Here is a 23,939-nt window from a genome sequence, read left to right on the forward strand (position 1 = left end):
TGTGAGCCACTCTGAGATTCGGAGTGGAGGGCAGGATATAAATCCTGGGTCGTCTTATTATTATTACATTGTAATATATAATGAAATATATTCCTCAGCATGATCATCCAGCTACATGAAGACCAGCGAGGCCAAGTCAGACACTGCAACAACCTCTCGGAGCCCTTCCCAATAGGCACAGGTGTAAAGCAAGGCTGCGTTCTCGCACCAACTCTCTTTACGATCTTCTTTAGCATGATGCTTCAAAGAGCCGCAGTAGATCTAGATGATGACGATGGTGTATACATCCGCTATCGCACCGATGGCAGCCTGTTCAACCTGAGGCGACTAAAGGCACACTCCAAGACAATGGAAAAACTCATCCGAGAGCTACTGTTTGCTGATGATGCTGCACTCGTCTCCCACTCGGTATCAGCTCTGCAGCATATGACGTCCTGCTTTGCAGAGGCTGCCAAGCTATTCGGCCTAGAAGTTAGTCTGAAGAAGACAGAAGTTCTCCACCAGCCTGCACCCCAGGAAGATTATCACCCTCCCTGCATCACTGTGGGTGAATCAGTTCTGAAGACAGTCCAGCAGTTTAGCTACCTGGGGTGCATCATCTCCTCAGATGCCAAGATCGACAAGGAGATTGACAACAGGCTGGCAAAGGCAAACCGTGCATTTGGCCGACTGCACAAAAGAGTGTGGAGCAACAAGCATCTGAAAAAAGGCACAAAGATCAATGTTTACAAAGCGGTTGTGATGACAACCCTCATCTACGGATCCGAATCGTGGGTTTTATACCGTCATCACCTACAACTCCTTGAGCGCTTTCATCAGCGCTGCCTTCGCACCATCCTCAACATCCACTGGAGTGACTTTGTGACCAACACTGAAGTCCTCAAGAGGGCGGAGGTTACCAGCATCGAGGCACTGCTGTTGAAGACGCAGCTGCGCTGGGCAGGGCATATTTCTAGGATGGAAAACCACCGCCTTCCCAAGATTGCCCTGTATGGCGAACTCTCCACCGGCCATCGAAATAGAGGGGCACCAAAGAAGAGGTACAAGGACTCCTTGAAGAAATCCCTTAGCACCTGTCACATCAACCATCACCAGTGGTCTGACGTAGCCTCAGATCGCAAAGCATAGAGGCACACCATCCACCAGGCTGTCTCTTCCTTTGAGAACGCACGCATAGCTGGTCTTGAGGACAAAAGGAGATTGAGGAAGAATTGCACTGCTACAGGACCAACCCTAAATCAGACTTTTCCCTGCAGCCGCTGTGGCCGGACCTGCCTGTCCCACATTGGTCTTGTCAGCCACCAGCGAGCCTGCAGCAAACGTGGACTATTGCACCCTTCTTAAATCTTCGTTCGCGAAGCCAAGCCGAGAGAGAGAGATATAATGAAATAATTATACAACTCATGGCCTGGTTGCTAACAGGCCACGGACCGGTACTAGTCCACGGAATGGGGGTTGGGGACCAGTCTTAAAACATACAAATAGTGTTTTTTTCTGAATGCCCATGTTCTGTCCAAGTAAAATAGGAGGACCCTATAGACATCTAGGCTCTAGGGTATTACAGTCCTTTCAGCACGCGTCAAACATGAAGAAAAAAATGCAGGCAAAATCATGTCCTGATTCAAATGGAACTTTGAAATCACTATTGGTAAGAAATCTAGGAGTGGCTGAAGGACTACTTTGCACAAATTTTAAGGGAGGACTCAGAGCAGAGGGCAGTTAACTAACCTAGTCTTTTGGCAGATGTAATCGCAACCGGGAATGCAACTTTATAAGACAGGAAGGATAACTCACATGTAGCCAGGGGCTCAAATGGTTTATGGACAAGCTTGGCTAAAACCAGGGACAAACTCCGTTGTGGTACAGCTTTCACAGAAGGGGGATACAAATTACTTAGGGTATGCTCAGTTGGGGACCAAAGATCTTCAGCTGAAAAATCATTGCAGTGGGCTCCCCAACCAGTGAGGTAGGAGTCAGTGAACAAATGAACCTATGGTACCCTAACTCTACACCCTTCATGAGGTTGGAGACATCACCCTCACACCACCAGAAGAAAGATCTCACAATAGATCTCCAAATGGCAAATTTCATCTGGAGGAGTCTGGGTGGGCATAAAAATGTCTGACAACCCAATTTTGCAATGGCTTTACAAATAACCTAAGTAAATAATAACAAACCGTGTAGCACTATAAATGTGATTTATAATATAACTCCTAAAGAGAAATATCCATAGCAAGTCAGAAAGAATACATTTCTATCTTGCTGTATATAATGAAAAGTTCCAAATGCAAAAGTTGTCTTCCTCAGTCTTCCTCAATCACGTTTTAAAACAAGCCAAACAGAAGAATCAATTCTAGGGACTAGTTTTGATATCCAAACATTCATCAGCCAAGAAATAGCTTTGCAATTTGTTTTAAACAATGTTATTGATAACATATGGTAACAATTTCCATTAATAACTTCTTTTCATCTATCCCATATGCTTCTTTCTAATCACCCCTCCCCCCGTTACTTGACCCACGCCAGTGTTATTTACTCAAAATACTAACATTAAAAGGTACCCTTAATTCCTAAGAACTAAAATTAATATTCTTCTTTCTTCTAAAGTTTAATCATTATCAAAGTCCTTTTTCTTTCCACTCGTCTTCTACATAACTTCTAATTTTTTTCCACTCCCTTTTAAAATCTTCTAAATCATAGTCTCTTAAAGTTCTTGTTAATTTGTCCATCTCACTCCATGTCATAACTTTTACAATCCAATCCTATTTTTCTGGTATTTTTTTCTTGCTTCCATAACTGCGCATATAATGTCCTAGCAGCTGAAAGCAAGTACCAAATTATAGTTCTATCTTCTTTTGGAAATTTTTCCATTTGTAATCCCAACAGAAAAGTCTCTGCAGCTTTCTTGAATTCATATCCCAAGATCCTAGAAATTTCTTGTTGGATCACCTGCCAATACTTTTTTGCACTTTCACAAGTCCACCACATATGGTAGAAAGAACCTTAATGTTTTTTACATTTCCAACATCTGTCTGACATCTTGTTATTCATCTTTGCCAATTTTTTAGGAGTCATATACCATCTATACATCATTTTAAAACAGTTCTCTTTAATACTCTGACATGTTGAAAGTTTCATAGAGTTCTTTCATAAATATTCCCATGTATCCATCTGTATTTCTTTATTTACATTTATTGCCCATTTAATCATTTGAGATTTCACTACTTCATCTTCTGTAGACCATTTTAAAAGTAACTTATAAGTTTTTGAAATTAATTTTTCATTATCTCCAAGCAGAACTTTTTCCATTTCTGTTTGCTCTCATCTTATTCCTTCAGTTTTAATATCATTTTCCACCAAACTCTTTATTTGTTGCATTTGAAACCAATCGTATTTGTTATTCAACTCTACAGCAGTTTTCAATTCTATTTTGCCACTTTGTATTTTTAATAGTTGATTGTATGACAGCCATTTTTCCTCACCTGTCTCAGCTGTTATTTTTATCACTTCTGCTGGCACTATCCATAATGGTTTTCTTTCATCACCATATTTCTTATATTTCATCCAGGTATTCAATAAATTATTTCTTATATAATGGTGAGAGAGAAAAACTATCCATCTTTTTCTTCCCATAATACATATAAGCGTGCCAGCCGAATTTATTTCCATGACCTTCCAACGCTATAAGTTTTTTATTCAACGGCGTCACCCAATCTTTTATTCACACTAAACAAACTGCTTCATGATATAATCTTAAATCTGGTAATTGGAATCCTCCTCTTTCTTTAGCATCTTTTAGCATCTATTACTTTCATTTTAATCCTTGGTTACTTCCCAGCCCATACAAATTCCGAAATCTTCCTTTGCCATTCGTTAAATTGTTTACTGTCTTTCACAATCGGAATAGTTTGAAACAAATACATTATTCTCGGCAAAATAGTCAACTTAATTGCAGCTATTCTTCCAAGTAATGACAAGTTAAGCTTATTCCACTTTATCATAACTTCATCCATTTTATGCCATAGCTTTTCAGAGTTATTTTTGAACAGGCCAATATTCTTCATTGTTATTTCCACACCCAAATATTTTACTTTAGAGGTAACTTCACATCCTGTTAATCTCTGCAACTCCTTTTGTTTATTTACTTGCATATTTTTACATAAAAAATTTGATTTTTCTTTATTAATTTATTATTTATTTATTACTTTGCATTTATATCCCGCCCTCTCCGCAAGCGGACTCATAAAATCATAAAAACATAAAATCCCGCCAGTTCTCCACATTCTTGTATTTTATCTAACAACAAAGGTGTTACTTGTGTAGGATTTTCATTTATAAACATTATATCATCTGCAAATGCTCTATATTTGTAAATAAATCCTTTAACTCTCAACCCTTCTATTTCTTTATCATCTTGTATCTGCATCAATAAAATTTCAAGAGTCATTATAAACAACAAAGGTGAAAGCGGACAACCTTGTCTTGTACCTTTGCTGATTATCATTTCATCTGTAAGATCTGCATTTATACATAACCTTGCACGTTGTTCAGTATATATTGTCTTTATCATTCTTATAAAGTTTTCCTCCAACTCTATTTTCTCCATTACTACAAACATAAAGTCCCAGTTCAAATTGTCATAAGCTCTCTCTGCATCTGCAAAGAATAATGCCACTTCCTTCTCTGGATGTCTTTCATAATATTCTACAATATTTACAACAGTTCTAATATTGTCTCTTATTTGCCTTTTAGGGAGAAATCCCGCTTGGTCTTCCTTTATGAAATTTATCAAATATTGTTTAAGTCGTTCTGCCAAAATTCTTGTATATATCTTATAGTCATTATTTAGTAATGAAATTGGTCTATAGTTCTTTACATTCATGACATCTCTATCTTCCTCAGGAATCAAAGAAATTACAGCTTCTTTCCATCTATTTGGTATTTTCCCTTTTATTCTTATCATATTCATCAATTTTTGAAGCTTTGGTACTAATTCTTCTTTAAAATTTTTTGCTGTATATCCATCTGGCCCAGGTGCTTTTCCAATTTTCATTGCATTAATCGCTGCTTCAATTTCTATTCTTTCAATTGGATCATTCAAAATTGTTTTCATATATAAATAATTTAGCATAGTACTTGAAAAATTCTCTTTATTCCTTCTTGATCTACCATCTCTCTTCCATCAACCACAATTTTATTAATAATTTTACTTCCTCTCTTTTTCTTTAGTTGCCAGGCCAAATGCTTTCCAGGTTTATTTGCTCCCTCAAAGGACTTCTGTTGCAATTTTTTCAAATTCCATTCTAATTCCTTATTTAACAAATGTCTCATTTGTGCTTGTAGTATTGTAATCTCTTATAATTTTCTTTTTCCCTGGCCTTTTCCTCAGTTCCCCCTTTTTTTTTCTTTATTTCATTTTGAATGTCCAACATCTGTTTTTCTTTTGTCATTGTTTAATATAATCAATATTCCTCTCATTACGGCTTTATAAGCATCCCACACCATCTGAAATTCTATATCATCTTTACAATTTATTTGGAAGAAAGCTTTAGTTTCATTTTCTAGAGATGTCACTAATTCTTTATTTTGTAGTAAATCTTCATTTAATCTCCATCTTCTCACTTTTTTAGATAATTTTGTAATCCATAATATTGGGTTATGATCTGCACCTATCTTCAGTAAGAGCTCTGTTTTCTTAGTTATAAGGCCTAAGTTTTTTGTACCCCATAACATGTCATTTCTGGAAAAAGTATTATATCTTGCTGAAAAAAATGTATAATCTCATACTTCAGGATTAAATTTTCTCCATATGTCTTCCAAATTTTCTTGTTTAACCAGTTCAAAGAAGGATTTTGGCAATTTTCCTTCTTTATTGTTATTTTTTCCCCCCAGATCTGTCTAATGTATTCTGAATTGTTCCATTAAAGTCTCCCATAATCATGACCTGGTCGTATGTCACTTCATCAAGTTGTTTTATAATGTCTTTTAAAAAAACATCTTTTGCACCATTTGGTGCATACAGTCCGAATAATAAAGTTTTTTCCGCATTTATTATTACTTCTACTGCCACAAATCTTCCATCTTTATCTTTAAATATTATTTTTGGGTCCAATTCTTGTTTAATATAAAAAATCACACCCCTTTTCTTCTGTTCAGCTAATAAAAAAAATTCGAGTCCCAATTGTTTATTCCATAAAAATTTATAATCCTTTTGTTTAATATGAACTTCTTGTAAGCAAATTATATTACAGTTTTGTTTTTTAATCCAATGAAATATTGCCTTTCTTTTTTGTGGTGAATTTAGTCCATTTACATTCCAAGATAATAATTTATAATCTATCATGGTGCAAATTCTTTATTCTCTTCATAAAATTTACGCAGCTCCTGTGTATTTGTAATTGTAATCCTTCTTCCTTGTAGCTCAAAGCTCAAACCTTCAGGTATTATCCATCTATACCTCATTCCATTGTCACGTAGTTTTTCTGTTAATTTCTTATATGTTCTCCTGTCATTTATCACTTGTCTTGGCAAATCTTTCATTATTCTTACTCTGCTTCCTCAAACTGTCAATGTCTTTTCAAAAATTTTATTCACTCTATACATATAATCATACATATTTCTAGTCCCTTCAGAATCTTCCTCCAAGAAATCAGCAATTATTTTTATTACGTATTCTTTTAAGTCTGTCCCTTCTTCTTCAGGTACTCCTCTCAGACGTATTTGTGTCTCCATCAATTTACAGTTATTTTTTCTTGCATTTTTAATAAGGTGGAATCCTGGAGTTTAACTTTCCCTTCTACCTCCTGCACTTTTTTGACACCACCACTGTTTCATTTCTAAGCTCTTTCATTTCTTTTTTAAAGTCCTCAATATCTTTTTAAGCTCTTTTTGCAAGCATTTATCATCTTTTCCACCCCTTTTATCATCCTAGCTTCCATTGCTTCCAACTGATATTGCATCTTCTCCAATGAGGCAGCCCTTGCACGGGTTACCTTTGACTCTGACATTAAAAAAACAGCGAAAAAATTGATATCACCAAATTAAATTTCAACTATCAGATTTGATAGATTAGAACTTGCCCTTTCAAATGAGCCTAATTTCGCCATCCTCCGACCTTCCCAGGCTCAGATATTATTTTTTAAAAAATTTAGCCTCCCAGTAATGGAGTTTTTCTATGGTAATACAATCCTAGAGTAGGTCCACTTCTTCAAGTTACTTCCTGCTTTGCTTGCCTCAAGTCACATTCTCACTGGTAACAAAGTCTCATGATACTTGACGTATTTTCTGTGTTGACTGTAGAAACTGCAGATCTCTGACGATGGTGCTTTCACTCCACGACCGCAGGTAGACAAAACAATAAATTCCTTTCCAATTTTAACACTGTCCTTAATTTAACAAAGTCCAAAATTCACCCCTTCTCCTCTTCTTCTTCTAAACTTTCTCTTTCCCACCTTCTAATATTATTTTGTTTGCTTTAACATAGTCCCAAATGGTAGATAACAATCAGTACCTTTTTCTAAGGTTATCCAGATCAACACTGGTCTCGTACAGCATCAGATGTTTAGCAGTCTCAAAGAAGATTAGGATCTTGTCAAGCTTATGTCAAATAAATGACTATGTAAGCTTCTGCAGATGATGAATATGCAACTCTTCTCTGGGGATCCCTCAAAGGAGCCCCCCCCCCCCGGGGACTCCCTTTTAGCCAAGGTAAATCACCTCAAAGTTTCCTGTGCATATTTTGGACTAATCTCTCACTGAGAAAAGTAGGCAGAAGGCAAAAATTTGCCCTTTACTACCCCAAACAGAAGCTCCAGTCCGCCCCCCTTAGAGAGGCAGGTCAGCTCAGCATTCTCTAAATCCCGGAAGTCCAGAAATAGCTTTGCAATTCAATGCATCATGGCTTCAAGCCATACATAAAGACAAAATAACTTGCTATTTGAAGCATCGGTCCTTTCCTGCTTTAGGACAAAAGTTCCACTATTTTTCTGCTGGCATTTCCATAGTGGAACTTTTGTCCTAAAGCAGGAAAGGACTGGTGCTTCAAATAGCAAGTTATTTTGTCTTTATGTATGGCTTGGAGCCAAGACGCATTTCAAACTACTGAGGAAGCAATTTTGGAGTCTCTTGATGTTAATGCATTGTATACCAATATACTGCACGACAAGGCGAGACAGGAAGTTTTAGATTCCAGGCCTAACAGGTCACCTCCAACACCTTTCCTAATGAATTGGTTGACATCATTCTGGAACATAACTTTTTTAGATTTAATGACCAGTTTTACCTCCAAGTCAAGGGAGTATTGATGGGCATCTCCTTTTCTCCTAGCATAGCTTGCTTATTTATGGACTACTTAGAAAAAAAAATTGTAATCCATCTGAAACCCTTTTTCCCCCATCTCTCTTACATTTCTGGAGATACATTGATGATGTACTGGCCATGTTATCTCAAGCTGACCAGGTGGCACCTTTGGTAGAATGGATGAGCAATGTACATCCGTCCATTAAATTCAGCTACAAAGCAGATGCTCAAACGGTAGCAATTTTGGACACTCTTGTCTTTAAGATTGGAGATAATAAACTGGCAGTTAGATCATATAAGAAACTGACAGATAAAAATTTGCCACTAAGCTTTGATTCATGTCATCCTGGCTACTTAAAAAAGAGGCTGCCTTACTCTCAGTTAGTGAAAGCTAAACAGAACTCTACTGCGATTAAAGATTTTGAGTTGGAAAAAACTCAAATCTGTAGACAGTTTAGAACATGGGGGTACCCGGAATCAGCTCTAAGAACAGCTTGTGAGCGGATAAGAAGGGTCCCTCTATGTTTATTAAGAATACTCTACAAAACACTGAATCTGTCCGGCAGGAAAATAGGCTCACTTGTGCCTTTCAGTTTTCACTGCTTTCCAACCCTATTCAGAACATATTGAGGAAATTTTGGTTCTTGATAAAAGACTTACCTGAGTGTGATAATTTTCCTAAGATAGGTTATAGGAGAACCAGAAATATTGCAGATCATGTAGTTAGATTGGATTTTGTTAGATCTAGACCTATTGATACCCGAGTGTGTGTGGGGGGGGGCATCATAAATGCTGGTCGTGTTCTGCATGTGCCTTATCCCTTGACCTCAGGGAATTTTCTATCCCATGGTTGGCTTCAAAGATACTCTTAAATATACCACAACCTGTGCATTTATGTCATTTTGTGCCCATGTTCAAAAATCTATCTTGGCAGCACTACACATGCCATTAGGACACATGTCCTGGAACATAAGTCCTACATAAAAAATTTTGTGGCTGAGGCCCCTCTTGTGGAGCATTTTTAAGAATTTAGACACGATTCTGACTCTGATTTTTGTCCTTGAAAAATTTCAGTTTTGGTTGCAGGGAAAAACTGATATGAGTAGCTATTAAGACAGAAGATGCGTTGGATTTTTAAACTTAAAACCCTGATGCCAAACGGATTGAATAATGATTGGGACTTGTCCTGTTTTCTTTGAGAATAGTACCTGAGTCATTTTGGATATGAGGTCTATAACTTTAAGGGACAGTGGAGCTTTTGTGTGTATATATTTAATCACCATTACTGTATGCAATTGTCGTACTTTATTGCTAAGGATTCTGAAACATTGCTCTCTTTTGAAAATTGTATAATGGCATTTTGAAGGTATGTATCCTTGTTGTGAGTACTGATTTTTCTAAAGTTTGCATTTCTACTGGTGACTTTTAATGTTTTATACATGCAGCTTGTTGAAGCTTTGAGTGAAACAGGGCATCATGTACAACCCTGTCACATTCCTTTTGTGCCTTCCTGCATTTGGATATTTCACCTTTCATTTTGGAAGGATTTGGAGTGTTGGACTTCGTCTGAGAATCAACCCCTTCACCACAGCCTGGACCATCAATTTTGGAGTGATCGGCATTGATTGCTGTTTGTAAGACTATGGGCATGGTCAGCATTTTTGTGCTTTAAATGTGATTTATTTCACTTTCTTTGTATAAATACACTGTTATTTCTATAAGTACCATTAAGTTTTTTGTTATTACTGAGGCTGGTTTTTGTGGAAGTCTGTGTACCTTTTCCTTTCGTCACCTGGGGACTGGCAACCCTACATTTGCACAGAGTAAAAAGTAAACTAGAACCTTTGGTTTCTCCTGAAGAACTTGGTTGAATATACCGCAACTCATGAGTATGTGAATTGCCCCAGTGAGACCACAAGAGGGAACTAGCAAACTGTTTATTTTGGCTGCTTTATGTGTGTGTGTGTGAGTGTAAGAGAGAGTGTGTGCATGTATGTGTTCAAGGGGATGTGTGGCTGCTGGGGGATGAAGAAATGAAGACTGTATTCAGGGGAACTGCAGTGCTGTATATTTATTTATTTTTGGGAATGGGAAAGTCTCCTGGCTCCAATCCCAAAGTCCCCAGATATTTTCTGAGTTAGACTTGGCAACCCTACCCAGCTGGCATGACTTAACTAGGCCTGGCTGCTTGCTCCTGTTCAACAGCAATCCCTCTGTGACAGCCAATGTGAATTAGCAGTTGCCAACTCCAAGTTGCGAAATTCCTGGAGATTTGATGGGTGGGGCCTGGAGAGGGTGAGTTTGAGAAAGAGTGGGATCTCAGACAAATACCATGGCATAGAATCCACTCTCAAAATTAGCCATTTCTGCCTCGAGAACCATTGTTGCCAATCTCCAGGTGAGGGCTGTGTCATTATACCCTGCTGAGGTCGCTTGCTTCCTGCTTTTGTCCCCATTGTGGAGAAAGACTGTACTTTTCCTAGGTAGATGCTGCAGGGAGGGGGAGAAGATGGAAAAATGAAGTCAGATAAATTCCCCTGCAGAAAATACCTGCCTTGAGGCACATACTCTATGGTATACAATAACACAACCATGCCAGGCCAAAAAACCCCCAAACCAAACCAACATCATGCCACAACCTCATGCTAAACACCACAGGAATGGATATGACAGGAATAGGTGGCAACAATGCATTGCAAACAAAAGGAATGCTGTGCTTCAGTGCTCTCCCTGTACCCCCATCCCATTATTCTTCCTTCTCAGCATTCTGGACCTGTTTCAGGGCTTTGAGCCACCACAGACACAAGGACACACACACAAGCGGGGGGCGGGGAATGAAGTCCATTTAATGGTGGTGACTGTGGTATGCCTCTTTGATAAAACGTTCCACAAGAAACAGGATCAAAGGCTGGTGCTCCTGCTGGAGGCTCACCGTGATCTACGTATGAGCTTTGGAAATACTTCGTTGGAATATTGGGATGTTTCCCATTAGAAAATTTAATTATCTTGAAGAATTATCTCAAGTTGGGACTGGTACAATGTAAGTTTTGTGAACTTTTGTAATTGACATTAGCAGAAAACTGGCAATTGCACCAGCACTAGCACTTTAAGAGCCCCGGAGACACGGCAGGATCAAGGAAATATGGAAAACCAGTGCAAAATGGACTTTGGAAATTGAATGAATGTTGTCAGTATTGTATTTGTTACAAATTTTGTGGGTTTGAAACTACTATAAATCTTTATAATTTTGTAATAGCATATCAAACCTTTAGTGTGAATTTTGTTCATTATTATTCCACGATGATATCGTTGCTTCAATTTCCAGGTAAGGGCTGGAGAGCACTCAGGATTACAACTGCTCTCCAGATGACATCAACTCACATTCAGGTGAGGGGGGAGTGCATGCCTTCACTTGGGTGGGTGCGAAGATAGGAAGGGTGGGGGGGGGGCACTCACCCAGAGCCTCTTTTTAGAGCCAATTGTATTTTACTTCACAACGGGCCTTACTACTAGTCTATAATAAAGAATGGAGAGTAAAACCCTGAGTAGGCGGTGTCCTAACAATTGTCCCCTCAGTCTCAACGGAGAGAGCAGATTGTGAGTGCTGTTCTGAAACAGGAAGGGTGTGATACACAGGATAAGTTGTAAACTCAACAAAATAACCATATTTTATTATAGACAGCACCCAGGCATCGTCAGTAACATTTAACCAAACTTCGTAAAACTTTAACAACTGGTCCTTAAACAAGGGACCTTCAGATATTCAAGACAAGTCATAGGGGGTTCTCTTACAGGCTTGTTACTTTGGGAAGCCTTGCCCTTTGATTTGCATCTTCCCATGTTTTGAGGACAGAGGACCTAGAAGTTCTTTGGTAGGAAGGATTTTGGTACTGGTTATCAGCATACCTGAATTGCCTACCATAAGTGTATCACTTAGAAGTTTTAGACCAATACCTGGCTTTGCCTGTACATTGGTGAAAGAAGTAATTCCAAAGGATTTAGCCATCAGCCTATGCTTGTAGATGTATTCAAGCATCTTGTCAGTCTGCTCACTAAAGATCTCTTTACTCTCAAAGGGAAAGTTGTTGATCTTGGCTCAGTTATCGGGCAGAAGTGCTGAAGACCACAGCCTGGAATGTTCACACAAGACCAGGGCCAAACCCATGGCATGGCTGTGGCAGTCCGCATCATGTTGCACTGCATATAGTTGTTTCCTGAACTTCATTCCCTCTTCAGTTAACATCAGGGCTGGCCCGATGCGGCGGCAGCGGCAGGGAGGGAGGCAAGCTAAGCGCTTGCCTGGGGCACCAGAGTGGGGGGGGAGAGCCCAGTTTGCCGCCCCCCACCTCTCGGTGCCCTAGGCAACTGCCTAGTTTGCCAAGTGGGAGAGCCGGCCCTGGTTAACATCTTTGCTAGAACCTGTTTGTCTGTAAGCAGAGCATCAATGAAAGGGAACATCTCCCATAGTAATATATTGTAGAGTCCCATCACTGCAGCAAAATTGATCACACAGAGGCCTACTGCCCAAAAGAATAAATCCTGCTGTCAACATAGTTTACATCCCACTTTGTCACTGGGTGAACTACGGGACCCTACATGGCCTTGGGCTGGAAGTACTTCGGTTATGGAGGAATTTGCTTTTGGATGCTGAAACAGGTAGGAGCAGTCACTTTCTTTAACTTTATAAAGGTTCTATAGCTTTCTGGCTGAAGCAGGAGTCCAAGCTGGCTTGATCCAGGCTGCAAAGGCAACTTCTTATAACCCTTGTATAAATGGCAGAGCAACTGGTTTTCAGTCCAGGGAAAACAGGACCTGCATCACCAGAGCCTTAGACTTCAGTTCCTTGCAAATCAAGGGCCTTTGCCATCCTAATGATCAGGTCTGAGTAGGATTTCAGATTGTCTGTAGGAGACACCATTGGCCTGGAACGGATGGTGTCATCAGGTGATGAAATTGAAGCTGGTTCCGAATTGCGGTCAGAGTTGTTGCCAATGTTGACCTTTTTTAACTCTATCCAGCCTTGGAACCAAATGAATTTGGCTAATAGACCTGGATGAGTGAACTTTACACACCAAAGGTGGTGGTGGTAGTGTTTCCAATCAGCACAGGTTGGTGGAGGCATACAAGAAAAAGAGGAACAAGGAAGAGGATGAGTGTGGTGTTCCCTGTGCGAGTGCTTAGTTGTAGCCTCAGTGAGTTCAATGTCAGAGGGTCCAGGCAATTCCAGAGACCTTGGTCTCAAATGTCTTCTGATATCAAGGTGCTTTGAAGTGGAATGGTGCTGAAACAAAACTGATACCGAATGGAGCCTCAGAGGTGAATGGCCACAAGAACTGGAGTGTGAAGTTGTCGTGCCCGGGGCAAGAGCAAGCTTTGCCGTTCACAGCTTTTGTTCTTGTGGGTCTTTTTGACCTTTTTTTGCCAAGGGCTCAGGTCCTGCCTGGGCAGTGTTGGAGGCATCCACAGTTAGAAACCCATACTCACAGCGGAAGCCAAACTCACCAAAGGGCCTTTTTCCCCTTTTGTTTCTGAGGTAAAGCCTCTGGTGCACTCAAGAGTTTTCTCCCATAGGGAGACCTTCAGAAGTGCAGCACAGCCTTCCCTCACTTTGAGAATCATCCTGGCACAGGTCTGGCAGGAGATGGTTTTGTGCCTTTACCCAGAGGAGGCAGGAAGAATGTTCATCTGTTTGAGCCATCTTAGCCCCACATTCAGAGGACTTCTTAAATAAGGCTATTGTATGATAGAGATAGTGAGGGTACCCTGACAGAAATTTACCTCACAACTTGAAGCTCACAATACATGTCCTCTCTTTGCAATGACAAAAAGAGAACTGAGGGGAGAGTGCTCTTCCCACATCATGTGACAGTGATGAAGGGAGGGGGAGCACTCTTGGAATACTAGAATTTCTTTTTAGAGCTCACTGCACAGAAGCCACAAAGATGATCTGCACAACCAACTGAGTTGTCTCTTGGTGTGGCAATCATTTTTAGAGGTACCAATGAAGTGGGATCCAACAGGTTATGTCCCAAAGTATCACATCACATCACAGAGGATTGCTGGGGCACAGCTCTGAAGAGGGTTTTGTTTAGGCATCCTTTGCAATGTGATAGGAGATCCTGAGGTATGTTTCATAGACCATACCATTTCACTGCTTGGCTTGTGAAAATGTCTTGGAACAGTCTGAGTTGGTACTGGGTGTAGCAGCTATATTTCCAACACCATCTGTTAACAAGGACATGTATCTTCATAACAGGTATTACAATTATGTCAAAAATAAATTGCTGCAAATAGGCTTCTAACTATACTACTAGTTGAGTGATCTGATACAGAATTGTTCAGTACACAAAATACATTGTTAATAAGTTTGAATGTAACTTCATTGGGTCAGAGGAACAAAATATAGGTAATAAAAATCTAACCTAGTCAAGGATAAATTAAAGTGGATCATAGCAATTTAAAGTGTTATTTAATATTTTTTATTATCACTGTACATAAGCAGATACAAACATCTTCTAAAATACAAAATATGAAAATTCCTGTAGACCTATGGCTTTTAAGTATCTCTCCATATCATTAGTAAAGGATACTGAGCCACATATCAATACAAAAGGTTGCTTCCTACAGGTCTTCATCACACTTCTTAAAAAATTCTCATTTATCCGGCCAAGATGTGTATTCTTTTGATAGCTCCAAGGCAGGTTTTCTAGTGAGTGTTCCTGAAAAGCCAAAAGGCATAAGACAGTCAAAATTAGAGAAATATATGGCTAGTGCTAAGTTTGCTGGAAGGCCTCAGGTCAAATTCTACAGTGGTAACCATGGAAATGTCTTATGTAACTTAAAGATTAATTAATTTATTGTGAGATAATTGTTTGTGAGCCATCTGATACATGATAGCTGAGAAATTTATACCCAGAGCTACCAAAAGCAGAAGGGTGAGTGGTGGTGAGGAATCATTACTGAGAGAAGTCAGAACATCCTGTTTTCTAAGATGTTATATTGTAGAATAGAAATGAAAACAAGATCCAGGGATGGCTATTTCACTACAGAAAGCAATTGTACCTCCTTGCAAGTTTAAGGACACTATTTAGAGTCATCATACTTTCCCAATTAATCAACATGCCTACTCTGAGAGATTTCTTTATTCTTTTATTTATTAATTGACTCTTTCAACTGATTGATTAAGGGGATGGAACACTTTCCCTGTGAAGAAAGGTTAAAGAGATTAGGGCTCTTTACCTTGGAGAAACGGCGAATGAGGGGTGACATGATAAAAGTTTACAGTAAAGAAATAAGTACTTTTCTCACTTTCTCACAATACATGAACTCATGGGCCTCAATGAAATTAATGAGCAGTTGGTTTAGATCAGATAAAAGGAAGAACTTCTTCATCCAAAGAATAATTAACATATGGAATTAACTGCCACAGGAAGTGGTGGTAGCCACAAGCATAAACAGCTTCAAGAGGGGACTGGATAAACATATGGAGCAGCACTCCTCAGTGGTTATCAATCACAAGATATAAATGGAATATTATGTCTGGGGCAATGATGCTCTGTATTCTTGGTGCTTGGGGGGCCACAGTGGGAGAGCTTCTGGAGTTCTGGCCCCACTGGTGGATGTCCTGATGACACCTGGGTTTTGGCCACTGTGTGACACAGTGCTGGACGGGTCATTGGCCTGTTCCAGTGCAGCTTCTCTTATGTTATGAGCCTTCTAGTGTCTCTTTCCAGCGCTCAACCTCCTTCTGCTGTTTGTATCTGAATGTTTGCGTGTCTGCCTGCCTAATGAATGGAACACTTCTAGCAACTGAAGAAGTGGGCTCTGGCTCATGAAAGTTTATGCCAGAATAAAATTAATTAGCCTTTAAGGTGCCATAAGACTGCTTACAACTTCCTGGGTTGGATCAAGTACCTAATGCCCTTTGGAGAACATTTCACCTCAAATTTCACTATGAGGAATCTGCTCCTGTTTAGGACTACACTTATTTGTTGAAATTGTTTTTATTACAGGTGCTTCAGTTTGCAACCATCACAATAACAGGATCAATTCAACACACAAAAATATAACATCAAACCTCTGAACCGTAATGTATGTAACAGTGTTTGACAGGGACCATCCTTCCAGAGTACAGAAGCATTTCTGATCATCTTGTTCTTTTACAATGCTCTACAGATGTCTACTACTGAATAACTCTAATCCACCTAAGGTGACTCATAGGGCAATCCTAAAGCCAGCCCCATTTTAGAATAGACTTATGTCCCATGCTGGCATAACACAGACTGGGCCGTTTGCAGCCTCTGTAACCTGAAATTTATCCATTCACCAAATGAGGGATGGCAATTCAAGTATAAAGGTAAACCATGACTGACTGCTATCAGAGAACAGGGATTGTTTGAGTGACACTCACTCCTCACTCTGAATTATTCATGGAGGGAAGCATGGAGGGAAGTAGCATCCAGATTTCCTATGTTACCTGACTTAGAACATAAAATGTTCTTATGTTCCAGAATCGTGACTGGTCCTGAAGAAGAGTCTTCATATAAATATTTTCAAAAGTTCTGAAGCAGCCCACTAGGGTTACAAATGTTTCATCATTCTCATTTTCTGTTATGTGCTGGATGATGGGAAGCATTGGTGCTAGGCCAGTACCAGAAGCAAGCATAAGAAGTTCTCCATACTAGAAATGAAGCAAAGGACAGAAACTGTATTTCAGTAACTAGAAACGGAAAACGCTATAATCTTAATTCTTCTCTGTAACAGCACAACCATTAGGGGCATCTGCTTATACTACCCACGTGTCAAGCGTGAAAAGAAAGGACACATTGGCGGGCATTCTTGGAAGCTGCCCTAAAACTGCGGATCTCCCTTCCCCTAGTGTTCTGTCAAAATCCCAGTCTGGAAATGTTGTAAAACTTTCCTCATTGTCTTGTATTCACAAGCCTCAGTTTGGAGGGGGGTATTTTTAATTTAATGAAGACTTTTGTTGTAAAACTTTCCTCATTGTCTTGTATTCACAAGTCTCAGTTTGGAGGGGGGTATTTTTAATTTAATGAAGACTTTTGTTTGCTTACTATGTTTTATACTTGTTAATTATACTTTTTTAATTTTAAAAAATAAATGGTTCCTTATGATGAACTCTTGGGAGTGCTTGGGACAGAAATCAAATACGCTAAATAATTTTAAATTTCATATTGTAGATGGTGGTGCGGAAAGATGCTGGCAGGCAAGGGCTTCTGATTAGTATCCATTTAAAAGCACTTGTCCTATCACATAAGTAATTTAAAAAAAAATCCTTTATCTTGCTGTATAAATACCCCTGTACTTTATCTGTGATTTCTTAAAATGGCCTGAATGTACAATTTGCTCTTGGATACTTTTAATGGAATTGGGATAGGGTTCACTTTGTTACACTCAATGCTTACACCCCATGTGTTTTCAACAGAAGTCATCTGAGATAACAATAAGGCACTAAAGTGTAATCCAAACACCTGATGGAAGGAACCATTTTCTCTATATACATTTCAGTCATACTGTATAGTTTCCAGTTGCATTGTGGGAATTTTTCACTTTCTTCAGAAGCAGTGGACATTAAAATAAACAATGGTATGGCTTACTTACTGATTTTTATCCCTCCCCTCATTATTGAATTATGACAATTAAAATCTCTTCCTTGCACAGAGAGAGAGAAACAGACAGACAAACAGACAGTCAGATGTTCATCCATTAGTAGTACTCTGTTCCAGAAACAGAGAGGCAATCCATGAGGGTCATCAGCAGTTTGTTAATGGCCAAAGAGCAAGCTGCTGACAGAGGCAGGTGTACATTATGAAGACTAGTATATAGTCTCCAAACAGCATGTAGCCTCTCAGGCTCTTTTGTAAAGCCTCAAGCTTTCATCATTGAAAAGCTCAGTATTTACTGTTTCAAAGAAATGTATAGCTTTCTCCTTTTCCTGATTCCAACCACTGCCTTATGAAACTGAACATGTGAAAGTAGAAATTTTGGGGGATGTGACTGTCTTCTCAGAACAAGAAAGAGGAGGCTTGTCACACCTGGTCACTCAGCAAAACTTTTTGATCAGAACTCTGATCATTCACAGCAAATAATTAAAGAAAACATATCATGGCTCATACGGCATCATAAGAACAAAAGAAAAGTACAACATTTTTAGCAGCAGCATCTGGATTGTAGAATGGTTGTAAGTATGCTCCCTGTTTCAGGACAGGAAAAAGGGGCCTCATATAGGGACTATAATGTTGCTGCAAACAGATACACTAATCAGTTGAACAGTATGTGGTATCCCAGAATCATCATCTCTGCCTAGGGAGGGTCAAGTGAGGATAGGCAGATTTGGAGAAGGAAATACTTTGAACATTCACAGTATTGGTAGAATGTAAGCCTGGGATGCTGCGTTTGTCCCAAGCTTTGATGCTGAACCATCACCAAAGCAGTGGCTGCTCTGAACACAATTCTGAGTTCTCATCTGGTTACCAGCCCATTCCAGTGGTCATCCACCTGTTCCAGGGAACCTCCTTTAGGTAATCTTGCCTAATACCCCCAGCAAGTTGCTCACCTTTACTCCTGACCCCTGATCTCCAGGATACAGTAAAGCATTTTCTGTCAACAATTCAGTACGCTCATTTATTAAGGACCCACCTTAGCGTACCAGGAGGCTGTTATACTGGCCTAGTGCATGGATGTTGTTATGTATAGGGTTTGTAATATACGATTCCTGCCGGGCTCATTGGAGCCAGGAGAACAGAATTTGGGGACTGGAGAACAATGGACAGTTGGATCCAAATACCTGCTGCCCGACAGCAATCACAGACCCCTGCCTGTTTGAATGAACCAATAGCATGCTTGTGCAGGAACTTAGAGCTGTATATAGGTTTGGCCCGTAGGGCCTTGGTCAGTCTTGTTGAGAGCAGCCCTTACCATGCTGTCTCTAATAAAGAGCTGTTATCACTTTGCCTCGTCTTCTCGATGCTGTGAACCCACAATATTATAGATATATTGTGAAAATGTGGAAAAAATGTTGTTAGTCAGCAGCCCTTCTTCAAGTTATGTTTCCAAAGAGACCCTTGTAATTAATTTGCAAGGCTGGAACAGAGCAATGCTCATGGATCAGCAGGGCCGTTTTGCCACACATCCATTTGCTCGGTCCAGGAGCTTTAGTTACAAGAATCAATTATACATAAACAAAATATATCAGTGGCTGGTGGAACAAGAATGACAACCACTCAACAGGAGAAACTTAATGCTGTAGTGTTTCAGAAGGGAAAATGCTTTGGCAATGAGTTTTTACCAGAAGAGTAAAAGAGCAAAACATGTACATGCTGGTTTTTTCTAGTGGCCCTTTCTCAGGAACTGTGTGACAGGATATATTAATAGGGTCATAGGCAAGGATTGATCTTAAAGGTTAAATCACAGCTAAGCCCCAAAGTCGAAGAAGGACCATGATAATGACCAATGATTCCAAGACTGGGGACCAGTACACAAGGGGAAGGATAGGCTCAGGGCCCCAGACAACAATTCAAAGGTTTTACTGTGTGTGGTTTGTACATATCTTATGTGGACATGTGTCTTGTGAGAAGGAGCTCACAAGATCCCCAAACTGGACTCTGAGTCATACAAAATAGCCAAGTGTAGGCAACCAACCATCTCTCACCCTGCAGGAACTGGTGATTTTTAATACCCAGTTTAAGGGACGATGCCCCCAAACCTGGCCTTCGGCAGGGAGGGAAGTGGGCTCTTGGTAGTTGGTGACTTGATCCTTTGTTTCAAACAATTTTATGGTAATAAATTTCAATTTCTTACATCATTAATAATTACTTTTTTATCTATCCCATATATTACTTTCTACCCATCCCTCCCCCCCGTTACTTGACCCCCGCTGGTGTTATATACTTAAAATCTTAATATTAAAGGTACCCTTAATTAATAAGAACCAAAATTAATATCCTCCTCCCTCTTATACTTAGTCATTATAAAAAATTCTCCAATGTCCTTTTATTTTCCACTCTTTTTCTATGTAACTTCTGAACTTTTTCCACTCCATCTTAAACACTTCTAAATCATAGTCTCTTAAGGTTCTTGTTAACTTGTCCATTTCACTCCATGTCATAACTTTTACAATCCAATCCCATTTCTCTGGTATTTTTTCTTGCTTCCACAACTGCGCATACAATGTCCTAGCAGCTGAGAGCAAGTACCAGATTAAAGTTCTATCTTCTTTTGGAAATTTTTCCATTTGTAATCCCAACAGAAAAGTCTCTGCAACTTTGTTAAATCTTAGAAATCTCTTGTTGAATCATCTGCCAATACTTTTTAGCTCTTTCACAAGTCCACCACATATGCTAGAAAGAACCTTCATGTTTTTTACATTTCCAACATCTATCTGGCATCTTATTGTTCATCTTTGCCAACTTTTTAGGAGTCATATACCATCTGTACATCATCTTAAAACAATTTTCTTTAATACTCTGACATGTTGAGAGTTTCATAGAGTTCTTTTACGAATATAGATAGACAATTTAAAAACTGATAAATCACCAGCCTGGATGGCAGTTTTGAAAGAGTTTTGAAAGAACTCAAATGTGAATTTGTGGGTCTCCTGACAAAAATATGCAATCTATCATTAAAATCTGCCTCCATTCGCAAGGATTAGAATATAGCTAATGGAACTTCCATCTTTTTAAAAAGTTCCAGAGGAGATCCAGGAATTACAGGCTGGTCAGTCTAACATCGATACCAGGTAAACTGGTGGAATCTATTATTAAAATAGAATTAGTAGGCACACTGATGAACAAAAGTTATTGAGGAAGAATCAGCATGGATTATGTAAGGGAAGATCTTGTCTCAGTAAACTTAGTTCTTTGAGTGTGTGAACAAGCATGTGGACGGGGTGACCCAATAGATGTTGTTTACCTAGACTTCCAGAAAGTATTTGAGTTCCTACTCAAAGGCTCCTAAATAATCTCAGCAGTCATGGGATAAGAGGACAAGTCCTCTTGTGGATTAAAAACTGGTTAATTAATAGGAAACAGAGTGAGTTTTCACACTGGAAGGTGGATTTCCCACCAACCTGGAAAGGTATCACTGAAGGCCTCTGGGTGAGTGCCCTCCTACCCTTGCTGGCTCTTCCCACCCACCCAAGTGAAAGCATTCACTTCCCTCCTCCACCTCAAGGGGAATGGATCTCTGCCATCTGAGCGATCTCCAGCGCTCACCTGGAGATTGGCAACAGTGGTTCCCCAGGAGGAAAGGCCTCTCCCTTAGAGACCTGTAGTGATACTTTAGGAATTTCCCCAAATCTGGAAAGGTATCACTGAAGGCCTCTGGGTGAGTGCCCTCCCACACTTGCTGTCTTTCCACCCATCCGAGCAGGGGTGGAATTCTAGCAGGAGCTCCTTTGCATATTAGGCCACACACTCCTGATGTAGCCAATCCTCCAAGACCTTACAAAAAAGAGCCTTGTAAGCTCTTGGAGGATTGGCTATGTCAGGGGTATGTGGCCTAATATGCAAAGGAGCTCCTGCTAGAATTCCACCCCTGCTTCCAAGAGAAGGCATTCACTCCCCGCCCCCCATCCTAAAGGGAAACTGATCTCTGCCATCAGACAACAGATCTCTCTCCCCATCCTGGAGAAAAACAACTCATTTGAAGGGTGAACTGTATGGCACTCTATTCCTGATACCTCAATTTCCTGACAAAAAGCAGCCTGAGTTGCCTAGCAACAGCCTCTGGCTAGGACTTCCCAGGGGGCAGCCAAGGGCTCTAAGGCAGGGGTGTCAAACATGTGGCCCATGGGCCAACCCGCCCCCTTAAGGGCTTCTATCAGGCCTGCGGGGCTCTCTTCTTCCCCCTCCCATTCTCCACCTGTGAAGCTCCAATGCTGGTAACAACATTCCCTGCTCCTTTTGCCTTTGCTTTGCAGAGGCTAAAGCAGGAATGAAGTTGCAAAGAAAATGTGGAATGGATTTCCCATTCCGGCCCATTGGCAGAGCAGACCGGAATGATAAATCCTCTCCATGTTTTCCTTGCAACTTTGTTTCAATGGAGAGGTTTAACTTCCCAGCGTTCCTATAGCCAGCTGAAGCTTCCTGGAGTTATGTGCTTGCAAATCAAGTGTCCATGCTCTGAGTCAGCTTTGTCTCTTCTCAGTGGAGTGAGAACTAGTGCCTACTGAGTACTCTAACTTGGGAACCCACAGGAGAGTCATTGCTAATCTGAATAGACTGGGGGTGGGGTGGGGAAGCTTGCAATGCCTTGCCATTTCATGTTTTCCCAGGCTGAGATAATTTTATTTTTTAGTTTTCTGCTGTGTGATCCTTGTGCTTTTCCTTGATGTTTTATTTCTAAAACTGCATTGTAAAATCCCACTATTCTCCTACCTTTCAATTTTAAACAATTTCAATTAAACCTTTCAATTTTAAACAAATTATTTGTTTAAACAAATTATTGCAAGAGTTTTAAGCATGTTTGTATTTTAAGTTAAAAATAATATAATTAACTGGGTGATGAAAGTAGAAAAGATTTATTGTATGTGGCTGTCACAATATAAGATTAAATACAATCATAAAAAGTAATCAGACAGAAATAAAAATGGTCCGATAAACAGACCAATGGGTTACATGGGGTATAATGCAACAATTATAGCCTTAAATAATGCATTACTAAAATGCTAAAATACAAACATTTAGGTTTAAACTGCTAAGATATTATAATACCATAATGCTGAGACAATATCTAAACAGTTAAGTTAAAAATGTTGTAAATCCAATGAACCCATTTATGGTAAATATCAATATACTATAAAATTATAGACATCTAAAATAAAGTCAACTAATCTAAACAGTAAGTTTTGACTCTGATTTTTCTAGCAGCCAAGCCAAAAAGATACACTCTATAGGTGACAAATGGATCAGTATCAGATAACAAAAAGACCAACTTATCAGTGTCAGAAGAAAATGTATACCCTGTTATCAATAAATTTAGCTCTAGCCTCTTTGTACATGGGACACAATAAAATATAATTGATTAAATCCTCAAAAACTGTAGCTCCACAAATACAAAAATGCTGAGCCATTGGGATTTGAAGATATCTTCCCTTAAGAAGAGCCGTTGGCATTGACTGTGTCCTTTATAAAGTCTGTATCTCCTCTATCTGGCATTACATTTTAGGACATGCACGGCTCAGCCCCACAAAGTCCCATTTCTGTCAGATCTGGCTCTCTTAACAAATGAGTTTGACACCCCTACTCTAAGGAAACACTCCCAGTAGGGCCTGGCCTCCCTGGCTATTTCTGTGGCCTTTGGAGGCTGCATGTGCTGGGAGGCCTTTTGTGAAGCCGCAGTAACTCTGCAGCCCTTTCTGAGGTCGGTTGACAGAGAGGACACAGAGAAGAGTTGGAGATGTGGCTGTCTCTGAGGTAAGACTGCTTTTGGCAGTTTATCAACATTCCTGGGCCTGCAGTAGCCAGTGGCAGGGGAGTTAGCCAATGGGAGGCCAGAGATGGTGACCAACATGTGGCGGGCCAATAGTGTGTTCCCGCAGTAACTGCCAGAACTAAGGTTGGTTGCCTTTACCGACAGAATCAGCTTTGCTGACTAGCAACAGCCACTCAGATGGGAGAGAG

The 23,939-nt window shown here is 39.8% G+C and overlaps 1 protein-coding gene across 1 annotated transcript in view; it reads right to left on the bottom strand.

The window, feature by feature from the left end:
• Positions 1 to 14,754: 14,754 nt before the first annotated feature.
• LOC132566646 (NADH-cytochrome b5 reductase-like) overlaps positions 14,755 to 23,939 on the bottom strand; it is a 59,231-nt gene continuing 50,046 nt past the window's right edge. The window contains exons 6-7 of the mRNA XM_060231863.1: positions 16,775 to 16,978; positions 14,755 to 15,017 (exon numbers count right to left, since the gene is read on the bottom strand). Coding sequence (XP_060087846.1) covers positions 14,814 to 15,017; positions 16,775 to 16,978 — 408 coding nt within the window. The 3' untranslated portion in view covers positions 14,755 to 14,813. The remainder of the gene's footprint in view (positions 15,018 to 16,774; positions 16,979 to 23,939) is intronic.

The sequence above is a fragment of the Heteronotia binoei genome, chromosome 2 (assembly GCF_032191835.1).
Source record: "Heteronotia binoei isolate CCM8104 ecotype False Entrance Well chromosome 2, APGP_CSIRO_Hbin_v1, whole genome shotgun sequence".
Taxonomy (NCBI): Eukaryota; Metazoa; Chordata; class Lepidosauria; order Squamata; family Gekkonidae; genus Heteronotia; species Heteronotia binoei.